Here is a 13,189-nt window from a genome sequence, read left to right on the forward strand (position 1 = left end):
CACCATTTATTAATTAACTTTATTTATTATTTGTTTATGTGTTTTTAACATTTAAAGGGGTGTACAGGGAGGAACAAAACCCCTATTCAAAATTCTGATTCCGCAAGAGCTTAGCTTAGATCTAATAACAGAAAGCATTTACCCTGTACAGATATCTGAATAGTTTATCTCCCCCCCCTACTAGTCTGTTATGTAGACTCTAAATGGCTCGTATGGTGGGCTGCTGGTTCCGATCTGCAGCTACAGTAGCTGTGGTACATCATGGACCTATTACGAGATAGGTCCATGGGTACACACACTGCAGATGTGGGTCTACATTTGTAGCCCCCCCCCCCCATTGGTTCTCGCCATTTGCAAGGTGCATTATAGAGTATGAAGAAGTGAGACTGGATGATCTTATAGATTACATTGTATAATTGGTTAAAGTATCTAATGCGTGTTTGTGCTTTCTTACAAACGAGTAACAAATACCCCTCCCCCCATCCCCACCGCGACGCCCCTGGACCAATGACCACGCCCATGAAAAGTTACGCGGCAAGCACGTGGGAGTTGGCTGAGCAGCAATTGTGCATGCGCATGATGTGGCCTGGCTAGGTTCCAAAAGGTATAGTGCAGGCTATAACTGGTAGGCTGAGCTGACACCGCAAATGCAACATTCAGTAAAACTGTAAAGAAGCACCTGTCTGTGTATAGTACTGATCGGGCGCTTTATACTAACAGGATCAAGATTTTGAAAATCAAGAAGTCCTCTCCACTCTTGGTTCTTTCAGGTACACAGTGGTCAAGATGAACGCAATGATGATGTGTATTTTCCTGTGTCTTCTGATGACGGTCTCATTAACAACAGCAGCAAGTGAGTAGATCTAAACCTTCATCGTTCATGTCAAAGACAACTTAACTTAAGCTAAGACATGTAAGAGTAAGACAACAGTCAACACAAGTCGTATGACCCAATCAATGATTGGTATTGATAGTTGGTAATGAAATTTGTGAGTTGGTAGTACAAACTACTACTAGTAGTAGTAGAACTAGTACTAGTAGTAGTTGGTATACGCAGATCGAGGCCAGTAAATAACACGGTGGTATAGACCCAACGGGATATTCAACTTCAAGGAATTTATATTGCCCTATTCTCCAGGGCTGCCAATAATTGGATAACTAAATCAGATGGCCAATGAATAATGATAATTTACTCGGGGTCAAAATGAGTGAGTAAAATGAATTGAAACAAAATTTTAGAGTGTTCTAAACAATGAATGAGGCCGAGTCTTGTGGCAGCCTGGCTCAAAAGCACAGCTCAGATGTGTTTTTTAATCGGATTGGCAAATAAGTTATATAAAACTTGTAAGTTGATGTCTACTTCCCACTACTTGGTAGTGATAAAGCATTCATGCATTGAGTGCTCTTTTGGGGGGTCGAGGTCGACCATACACTTGTCTTGAGACAATTCAGCCCCACCAAGAGATTAGGTGCAGAGGTGTACAACAAATCAAATGTAGGCTTAATCATAGAACATTGCAATTGATTTAATGAAATTTATTGCAAAATACTGATTTCTAAAGCTTCAGTTTATGTGTTGTCCTATGATATTCTTGTAAAAATACTAATTTCCTCACCAAAATACTGATTTTCAGCCTTGAAAATACTGAAATTTTCTTGTTCAGGTTGGCAGCCCTGTAGCAGTATGATATTAGAAAAATTGGCACCTATTTCGGAAGAGGGGATGCGAGTTGTCAGTCTCGAGTGCAGAGTCAGCTGACATCCCTCTTTTTTTCCTTCTCTGTCAGTCTCCCTTTGTCTCTCCTCATGTTATCAATTTTAAACAATCTAATTGATGTCAAAAACTTCTGTAGTTCATAATTTTTTTTTGCTGATTTTTCCCTCCCCTAGCCCTAGCTTTGCATTTGCTCACTCAGTCAAAACAAAAAGCTTTACCAAGTATTAGATCTACTTCTGCACTCCATAATTTACATGTAGTCACACCTTAAAATCTTTTCCATTTGCACCCCCCCCCCCCTCCATGTTTTATTATTTTCTACTATTTCCATTTTCCAAATGTACTATTCTTGATGCAAATATAAGAAACATTAAAGGACAAGTCCACCCCAACAAAAACTTGATTTGAATAAAAAGAGAAAAATTCAACAAGGATAACACAGAAAATTTCATCAAAATCGGATGTAAAATAAGAAAGTTATGAAATTTCAAAATTTCGCTTCATTTCACAAAAACAGTTGTGAACGAGCCAGCTACATGTACATGTCCATCCAAATGAGAGAGTCGATGATGTAATTCACTCACTATTTCTTTTGTTTTTTATTGTTGGAAATATGAAATATTTTGATTTTCTCGTCATTGTCATGTGAAATGAAGTTTCATTCCTCCCTAAACACGTGGAATTCCATTATTTTAACATTTTGTGCTTCAGGCAAGGAGGTCCTAATCGTCAAATTCGTAAAAATTGAAATATTGTATAATTCAAACAATAAAAAACAAAAGAAATAGTGAGTGAGTGACATCATCAACTCTCTCATTTGGATGTAACTGGCTCGTTCATATATTTTGTTAAAAATAAGCGAAACTTTGAAATGTCATAACTTTCTTATTTTACATTCGATTTTGATGAAATCTTCAGCATTGTGCTTGTCTGATTTTTCTCTATTGATTCAAATCAACATTTTTCTGAGGTGGACTTGACCTTTAATAGCTCGTACTATTTTGCATCACTCATTACAATTCCTTGCTACTTTCCGATGGGGCCCATAGGGCTTTCCTGCTTGCTTATTTTAATCAACCAATTTTTTTTCAGCAACTCAGATGAGATGGTGTACGATATCAAATGAGGAGTCCCAGAAATGTGTTGCCATGAGAACAGCATTCAGCTCCAACTCTCTCTCTCCGGAAGTCGTGTGCGTGGCTGGTTCCGATATTCCTGTAAGTATTACACCAAGGCCCGTATTCTGATAGCAGGTTTAACTTAAACTCGGGTTTAAAGTTGTGGTTTAAATATGGATAGCCAATTGTTACATAAATCACTAACTGTAGAGATACCATATTTCAGCTCATTTGTCTCTCAAATCATTCATAATTGTCTAGGAAGTATAAATATATGATTGTCTTCACCATCAATGAGTCATGAAAGAGCACAGTAAACATAAGAAACATACAACTTAATAAAAATTTTGATACTTTTGGCTTTCCATACTTAAACCATAACTTTAAACCTGATTCTAAGTTAAACCTGCTATCAGAATATGGGGGTTAGTCCCAGTTTACTGTTTACATACAATCTTCATGCTCTGAAATTTAGGTTTGAGTAAGAAATTTTCTTTTTTTGGTTCAGATAGTATCTTTCCTTTTGGAATCCAGATGTCACGAACAGATAAACATTAGAAACGACACTAAGAAATTCAAATCTTTATCACCATCAATTAAAATTCCGAGGTATACTCAGTATTCCAAATTAATGAAATGAACTATCGATTGTTCAGGTAGAATAATAAAAATTTCCTGCTCACACTTCACACTCGCATTTTCGATTTGGTAAGCTACGTGTTCTATCCATGGATCACTCTTAACAGGTCTTTTCGCAGGATAGTTTATCTTGATACGCATCGAGTTGATGATTACAAAAGCTGATAAAAATGTTCTTTCCAGGTCTAAATATTAAAGAAAAAAAATTAGCTTGCATGGTAATTCATATTCAGGACACAAGAATTACCCCATCTTGTTTCTAAGAAACTAACATTTAGTATTTAAAAAGGAATAACAAATGAAAACAATTAAAAATTGGCGACTGCGACGAGGGAAATGTGAAAGAAAATATTACCCGCCTTCCCTCCTATTCAGAAAAGTCGGATTTGCCACTGGGTATGACAACAGAAAATGTGACTGAGGATAATGAGGAACGTGGCCATCGCTCATGGTTGTCAGACGTCGGTAGTCTGTCCCGATATTTGTCGGTAATCAGGGCTAGCCTACACACCCCCCTACTGGAAAAGGCCTCGCGACGCCCCTGTCCATGATGTAATGACAATATCAATATCAGTGAAAAAATATCACGGAGTCCTCTAGGCTAGCATGTCTTTGACCCATGTGTCTGTGTTACTATCTGTGATGCCTTATTTGTTTTATGCGACTACACTGAAATTCTTTTATACAATTTTTGTTTTGATCCATGAGTTGAAAACCTGCAGGTTCTTACAACCAACATGAACTTTCTCACACATTCTACTCTTATAAATAAGGTAACTTGCAAATTTCTGCTTTCCTCTGCAAACTACACTTGTGTGCATTCTGTAACGTTGAACACTTTCTTTTGTCTTCTCTGAAATGAAAACGAAACTTCGTGAAGGTTCTTCAAATTACAGTGTGTATTCTGAGAGGACTTTGTCCCTTAAACATTGACCTTTTTTCAGCGTACATTTTACGACAAAGGCAATGCAACCTGAGCATTGCTGATGTAATTCTTACATTCATAGGAAAGTGCACATTTTTCTAAGGGACATTCCATTAGATATCGGGGGGGTTGGTAGTTTTTCCAAACAAAAAAAATTGACTTGCTACATATAAGCAAAAAAAAAACTTGACTCACCATCAGAGAGAGAAAAAAAACTTAGCCCACTGCCATATCATCTGAGAGGTGCAAAAAAAAAATAATTGTCTCAATGGACTAAGGAAAAAAAATTTTGCTCAAAGAAGAAAGGATATTTATGCATCAACCCAAACTTCCAGCCCCCCATCTAATGGTGCGTCCCTTAGAGTCCCTTTGATTTCTTAAGGATGTACAGTATACAGTAGAATCGAAAGATGTCGAAATGATTTGGCTTGCAATGTCAGACAAACAAGATTAGATATTTCATAATACCCTGATAAAGAGGAAATGGTATAACCTGACAAAATAAGATAATGAGATTACAGTGGTCTGATCAAATTGAATTCATCGCATCAAGTTTGTTAAATATTAACCCTGGATATTAACCCACCTCTTAAAAATGTAAGATAGTGAATTCATCACCTCCGGTTTGGATTATTTTTAAGGCAAGTCAATTGGTCACAGTGAATTTTTCTGAATAGTACAGACATTGGTGTAACTTGAGGTAATAAGTTCCCCCTCCCCTTGATTTTTTTTTTTCAAATGAAAAAAAGAGAAGAAACATGGATAAAAACATTGAAGGTTTACTAACTATATAGCTTTGCTAATGCAAAGTTTCTGTAAACTAGTACATGTAGGACACAAATATCTTCCAGTTTCCATGCCCTTTAAGGAGCTTTGGTTAAAAGGGCAAATGCTACGTGTCCAATAACCCTTTGTTCATGTAGTTAAGGTACAAGGATCAAGAGTGCATTACTGTACTAATGGGAAGGATAGTTTCCAGAAACAATTAGACACTATCAAGTTGAGTTTATGACCCTGATCATAGGAAATAGTATACCATTGGCACACAAACAGTGAGTGAGATACATGTACATGTACACGTATCTGTGATTGGAATTTTTTTTTGGGGGGGGGTATACATTCGTGCCAAGAAGTGAGAGCTGCTAGTTTTAATGAGCTTATTATTAATTATTTCTTTTTCAAGGAATCTTGGTTTGTAATTATATTTTTTAATGGAGAAAATCTGGTTTGATGTTTAGAAGAGTAAAGAGTGGGTAACAACGAAGAAAGATTTTCTCTTTAATCCAAGGCAGGTGGCTACTACATGTAGTCTTGCAACCACCCTTGCAGTTCTTACATATATCATTTGACATCACTATTAGTTTCCAACTTTATAGATTTATTACCTCAACTTCAGCCCTGCAGCCCTTTTTTTTTACTTGTGCAAGAATCTTAGCGAATGAGGAACATAAAATGCCATTTTCTCAATTAATTGGAAGTTCTAATCACTTCCAAAATGAAAGGATTTTATTTGAGCATGTACATGTATGTATTGTCACACACAGTATTTCTGACCCCCTTCAATATTTTTATTCATGATGAGCTTCAAAATAAAGTCAGAATAAAGGAATTGTTAAATTACATGAGAGCTGCTAAAAAAAGCCCTTGAATTTCAATAACTTAATACTAGTTATCAGATTTTGATGAAATTTTTAGCATTTTGCTCTGAAATTTTCTCTATAGATTTAAATAAATTCAGCCCGAAGTATAAAAGAAGCAATGCAAAGTTGACAGTTCATATTCTAGTCTCACTACTTCAGGCTCTGTATTGTGCGCATGCATGCAAAAGCCAAAGGTCTGTGCAACCATGGACCTACTAGGGAGTAGGTCCATGGTGCAACCTGCGGACTGAACTTTAATACTCAGGTACAGATGTTGTGTACCAGTCCTTGCCCTTGGAGCAGCGGGTCACTTGACCTTTCTGTCTGTTTTTGTTGAAAGTGGGGATGTGGAGGGTTGCGAAAGGGAAAGCCCCACCTTTGTTTCTCCAGATTTTTATGATTCAGAGTTGACATTGATGGTCTTCCTGTTTTTCGAATCTCATCGGAGGTAGTGTTTCACGTAGCATCTTCTCGGTGCTTTTCATCGACTACTTTGCTCTCAGCCAATCAGATGCAAGGATTTCAGTAGCTTATAACAGTAATCGGTGAAGATCGTTGACTTTTTGTGTTTCATGGAATGTTCCCAGGGCTGATATGTTATACTTTTTATGGATCCATGCCTGATGATCTGTCAATAGTGAAATTGGCACAGGAGGATGCAGGATACATTTCAAGGGAAAGTTTAGTTGGAGAAAATGAAAAGGTTATTTTTTTTCAGGGAACTTCCACATGCTTAATATGGGTTTGTTTTGTGGATAGATATGAAGAGTTCCAAAAGAGTTCCTGAATAAACTAAAATGTTTAAGTACTTTAATTTAATGCCTTGAAAAAATTGAGCTGACATTGAGGAATTGTGCCACTTTGAATAATAAATATTCACATGTTTTCCAATCATTGCCATTCCACTGAGTGAAGAATAAAATGTATAATTTAAGTTTGTAATGCCATTATTGCACACAGGCACAGCGCTGAATTTTTAAAGTTTATACACATTTTTCTTGCTAGTTTATACACATTTTTCTTGCTAGATTGGTTTGAAAAACAAATTTTTCCCATGAAATTCATTTATTTGAGTCCTTAAAAATCTTTTTCACTGTCTAGTGATATTCAATGAACTCAGTAACTCACATCATTTACTTGTGTGTTTTTGAAGTAGTGGTGTCATTAAAGATAGAATATTTTTGTTTGATGACCTTTTTGGGATCATAAGAGAAAGCTCCCAACTGCATTCTGCACTGTCATAAATCTGCCAAGGAGTTATCACCTTGGCTACAAGAAAGACTTTGTAGCAGTCTTATAACAAAAATGTGGAGCAAATCGCTGTGATCAAGAAAATTGGACATTAACTTTAATGGGCAATAAATCAAAATTATCAAATCAATCATTCAATTATTCACTGAGTAATCTTTTTTTTCTTGCATGGTTGATCAATGGTGACAATGAAAGTGATCATGAAATGCATGTCTTTGGGAATTGCAATACAGCCTTCAAGGTATACCGGTTTTTAAGTAAATTGAAATTACATGCATTTGTGTGGATGATTTTTTTTTTCTTTATCGTGTCTGGCATCTTTCCCAAAGCAACGTGGAGTGTTTAATAATAGTTTGATAGTTTCAACACAAAAGAGCAATCAAAAGTGTAAATTGTTATTGCGTGGAAAAACCACCACACAACTGTCTGAAACGCCATGCTCATTTCTCTGCAATTGTATTTCCTGATTGTTTGGGACATATTTCTAACACTTGGGTGGTTATTTTTTTTTTCTTTTCATTCTATTATATTCAAACTCATTTCAGAATCATTACCATGACTGGAATTCACTTTTTTTTAACTACGGGCCCATTTCATACAAGGACTTGCAACTGTTGTAACTTTGCCATCATGGCAACTACCATGGAAACCTTGATTCTGATAGGCTACTGAGCCCTGTTGTGCTAGTTTCCATTATGGCAAATTTACAACAGTTACAAGTACTTTATGAAACTGGCCCCTGAGCATAATGTCATAGAACCTCAGCATTGGTAAAATTCCGGGCGGGGGGGGGGGGTGGCCACTTACATTGACGAGGGGATACCATGGGCGACCAAAAAAACACACGTAAAAAGGAGTGTCTTTTTCAAGATAGGGCACGTTACATACGTAACGTGATAGGGGTGTCAAAAATACAAAAAAAATGAAAACGGTATCTATTTTGCTAAAAAAGTTATGTGTTTAGGGTCAAATTTGCGGGGATGATAACAAAATTAAGATGTTTTATAAAGGATGTCCTTTTTGCCCCAACACTACGTGTTTAGAGTCCAATTTGCGCGAGATGTAGAAGGTTGGGTCGTACTAAACCAAAATGATGTATAAAGGTAAAACTGACGACCGAAGGACCCGTGACATAACAAGAAAATATTCTTGTACTTGTTTAGGGGTTCATTTCAGGGAATATTTGCCAAAAGTATCGTTTTGTTTCAAATACTTGTTAAGGGTAGGGTTTCACACGCCAATACTTGTTAAGGGGTGCCTTTTCAGAATGTGGAAATTACGTGTTTAGGGTGCTTTTTGAGACCCCATGGTCTCGCATGGTATCCACTCGTCAATGGAAGTGGCCCCCCGGGATGAAATTCCATACTAATTTTGAGAATCTGTTTTTAAAAACATCTTTAAACGTGTAGTTTGTAAGTTGTATCAAACACAAAATATTTTGATGTTGCTGATATAAACCTCAAGAAATTTGTTTACAGTATTTATACACGTCGACTTTGAAGGCAATTTGAAAAATCTTTAGGTGCCCATGTGGAACTCAAATGTAATGTAGGCCCTAATTAGTCTTTAGTTTGACACGTGCATCAGGATTTGTGCCATTTCTCACTGCTTGTACATGTATGTTCCTACATAGAAATAACAAGACTTTGTATCATTTTGATTGGTGGCATGTCTGAAGAGCCAGCCCCCCCCCTCCCCCCAGGAAATAAAGTAGAAAAAAGACAGCATTTGAAATCAAATTGGCCAATACACTGTAATTTAATTATCAAAACTTATTTTATTCTAAAATGGGAGGAGAGGCAATTGATTACACTGCTCCGATCATTTTCTGCATTTTCATGGATCAGAGGACTCAGTTGTTCCATTGGACAGGGGGAGGGAATACTTCAAACAAAACAGCATGCATTCTTCACGACCCTGGCCTTGGAAGATTATAATTCATGGGAATGTTGCCATACATTTGTGAATTCATCATGAGGTTTTATAGATGACAGTGTAGTTGGAGCCCTGAGTCATAGTGATGTTCACACTAAAAGCTGGGTGTTAGAACAGACACCTGATTGTGACTCCAGCTATAGGCCACACTCTAAGGTGTTCAAATGACACCCTAAAAATGAATATGTATAACACCAAATTGTGGTTTAAGCATGGACCTAAACAACATCCATAGGTGTTGATTTACACCAAACATTTGATTGGTGTTTACATCTCTATACACCTCCAATCAGTTTTTCATTTGGTCCAATGCCAATTCGTCCAAATACCAACTCGTGTACTATCATTTGATCTACCATCAGTTCGTCTTATATCCACATGGTCTACATTGTAATTGCCATTTTGTCCATGCTACCATTTTGTCTAACCAGTTGGTCCAATAGCCATTATACCATTTGGTCTAATTAGACTACATGTAAGTGTTCATTGGGCAAAATATACAAAAATAAAACAAATATTAGACCAATTGGTTATGAGACGAATGGTCGTCAACGAACTGGTGATTAGAAGAAGTGATGATGAAGTATAAAATAAGTAAAACCAATAAATGAATAAATCAATAAATGATTGGGCCGAATGTTAATTCTACCAAATGGTTGTTGACAAAATGCTGATGGACGGAATGAAGGTAGACCATGTGGTGAGTGGACGAGTTGGCAGTGGACGATTATCAGGCGGATCCTAGACAAAACAAAAATAAAACGAATATTCAACCAATTGGAAATGAGAACCATGGCAACAAAAAGATAATTTGAATGGAAAAAGAAAAATCGGAATAGTTTCATAAAGCTTAAAAACTTGCAGTGACTTTAACGTTCAAAGTCAAAATATATTTCTGTGAGCCATGCCAAGGAAATGTAGGTACATGTACATGTAGGCTCCAATTGTCAAATTGCTCTTCCTGTTTTCCTGCTCAGAAAGCTTTTCTTGGCTGGGATTTCGATGACAATTATCAGATGAACATTCAATCCTGTTTCCTGCAAAGAACATATGAGATTGATGCCAATAGCAGCAGATGTATGCATGCTCAGCCCTAGACCTACTTGGGGAAAAGTGAAATTAACAATAACATTGTAATTTTGATATTTTTTTTCGAATTCTAGATACCTTTAAATTGTTGATTCTAGCAAATCAACATTTTCTGTTCTTGGTCCCGTAACACAAATATTAGCAATGACTAGCAAATATGAGTGAACACTTCTGATTAGTTCCTGGTCAGTATTTTGTGCCAAAAGTGCATGTAATATTGATCTTGATTGGCCAATTCATTTAGTGTTTGATACTCTTGAAGATCATAGATTTCTCTCTTTTTTAAAATTCTCTTTTTTGGGGGGAGGGAGGGCATTATTTTTTAATGGATGGGTATAAATATCTGCAAAAATGCATAATGTCACTTCTGGTGCATTAAATACAGTCTTTCCCATGTAGTCACTGGAGTATGAAACCTCATATCTCCGAATCATAAAGAAAAAAATGAGGGAAGAAATACATAGGAAATGGCGGCAAGTTCAAATTGGCTGAAAACAGTTTTATTGATTCCCATAGAGAAATCTTGGCAAAGAAAGTTTTGTCATGACTCTATACAAATCAAGCTTCTATCGAGCTGACCTCAATTTTTGTACATTCTGATATATGAGGTTGTAACACCTTATATAGTCTGCAGGCTCAGACCCTTGCTGTACACAATATGCATAAAAGTACATAATGCAGAGTCTGAAGTAGTGAGACTAGATTCAAGTGGCTGGCATATTTCAATTTGTCTAATGCCAATTCGTACAATCGCAAACTCATCTGCTATCATTTGGTCTACCATCAGTTCGTCCACTCACCACATGGTCTACTTTCATTTAGCCCAATGCCATTCCGTCTAGTAACCAGTTGGTCCAATAGTAATTCTTTAGTAGTCCATTTACCATTTGGTCTAATGGGACTAAGTATTAAATTGTGCAAAATGAATGAAAATGAAATGGATATTGGACCGAATTTTGAGATGAAGTGGTGATTAGACGAAGTGATAATTGGTCCAAATGGTGAAGGGACCAGAATGGTTATTAGACGAAATGCTAATTGACGGAATGGCAGTAGACTGATTGAAAGTAGACCATCTATGGTGAGTGGACGAGATGGCAGTGGACGAATTGGCAATTTACCAAGTGGCTGGCCCTCCTCACTTGATGCAGACAGAGCCTTTTGCATCTATTCTTAACTCTAGTCTTGGTGTAATTGGTAAAAGTGTAAAATATGAATCTGTTCTTACAGACTAACAGCACCCCACCATATGTTGGCCATATGCCTTAAAATAGGTTATGATAAAATACTTTTACAGCAGGTGCTAGTTTGATTGATATTTTTAAAATCATATTATAAATTATTTTACCATATGTTTCTCTGCAGTCTATGTCTGATTTTTTTTTAGGCCCCTGGGGAGCAATTTGCATTCAATGAATGGAACAGCCATTGATGGTGTATATATACATGAGGGTGATGGCCGATGCCAGGATGTGGGTATTTCACCATCATGGCGGCCAGGGTGCTACATAACTTGTAAAATGCACTTGCCTGGTTGGGCAAGTAAATTTAATTAGTTGAAATATACTTGCCCAAAAATCTATTTCACTTGCCCGAAACAATTCCTTGAAAAAATAGTTTTGTCTCTAAGTTTTTCGGTTTTATAAACCATTAATATTTTCTCTCTTTTGACATGAATTGATCTCCCTTGTTATTGCATTTCTTTTTCCAAAGTGACATTATCTTGCCTGCCATGACCAAAATTAGGGTCAATATCATATCGTAGCTAATTTTTGTCATTCTAACTGAAAATTTCACTTGCCTAATTTGGTCTTTACTTCAAAACACTTGCTCGACTAACTTTTACTTGCCCCGGGCAATCTGGCAAGTGCTTACATGTATGTAACACCCTGATGGCAGTCAAATGTATATCATCCCTAAAAATTCCCATAATTTCATGCTTTTGGGTGACCTTCTTTAAAAAAAAATCACCCCAATATCTACCACAAACAATACTCTAGAAAAATAATAAAATCAGTATTTAACATAGTACGGCAGAATAAATATAATGGTATTTGCATTTATGCATAATTGCTCACTGGCGCAAACAAAAAGTTGAACAAAAAGTTGATCTTAAGTTGATCTTAAAATGATAATATACATGTAGCCCCCCAAATTCAGTAATGTGAAGAAAAAATATTTTTTCAACACTGAACAATGATAATGATTGTCCATTTCATAAAGTAGTCATTTCCAGTTCTGAAAATGAGCACAGCAGAATCATAAATTCTGTTTTTTTTATAGCAAAAGTATTAAATTCGATGAATTTTTTCACATGAAAAGTTGAAGAATCACAATGGATTTCTGTTTTGATTCACCAGCAAACAGAAAGGAAAATCTCACTGTCCTTACTAATGCAATAATCATTATGCTATGTATGATTGTATATAATTTTGATTTCTAATTTCATGATTTTATTTATTTTGTCTTTTTATACACGCACACATTTTGTTAGCAATGAACTAGGATACAAATGCAATAAACAAGAATTTTATTGTTGTGTATCAATTTGTGTGCTCTGTGTAAGAATCAGGCCTGACCAGAAAAGGTTGCACTTTTTTTTGGTGGGGGGGGGGGTATAAAGGTACACCTCGCTCCATTAAAATGTTAGAAGAATATATTCTATTCTTGTAAGAAATATATTAATGTATTGCATTGTTACTCACCTTTTAAAATATTTTTATTTTTTTTGTTTGTTTGTTTGTTCAGGATTGTATGCAGAAAGTTCAAGACGAACAAGCCAATTTGATCACCCTGGATGGAGGAGATATTCATCTTGCTGGAAAGGAGTTTGATCTAGTTCCTGTGATACAGGAAGTATATGCACAAGGTATAT

At 36.3% G+C, this 13,189-nt stretch overlaps 1 protein-coding gene across 1 annotated transcript in view; it reads left to right on the forward strand.

Annotated features, from left to right (window-relative positions):
• Window positions 1-577: 577 nt before the first annotated feature.
• The window catches only part of LOC121431449 (melanotransferrin-like), a 33,981-nt gene continuing 21,369 nt past the window's right edge, over window positions 578-13,189 (forward strand). The window contains exons 1-3 of the mRNA XM_041629022.1: window positions 578-853; window positions 2,810-2,934; window positions 13,063-13,183. Coding sequence (XP_041484956.1) covers window positions 787-853; window positions 2,810-2,934; window positions 13,063-13,183 — 313 coding nt within the window. The 5' untranslated portion in view covers window positions 578-786. The remainder of the gene's footprint in view (window positions 854-2,809; window positions 2,935-13,062; window positions 13,184-13,189) is intronic.

The sequence above is a fragment of the Lytechinus variegatus genome, chromosome 17 (assembly GCF_018143015.1).
Source record: "Lytechinus variegatus isolate NC3 chromosome 17, Lvar_3.0, whole genome shotgun sequence".
NCBI lineage: Eukaryota > Metazoa > Echinodermata > Echinoidea > Temnopleuroida > Toxopneustidae > Lytechinus > Lytechinus variegatus.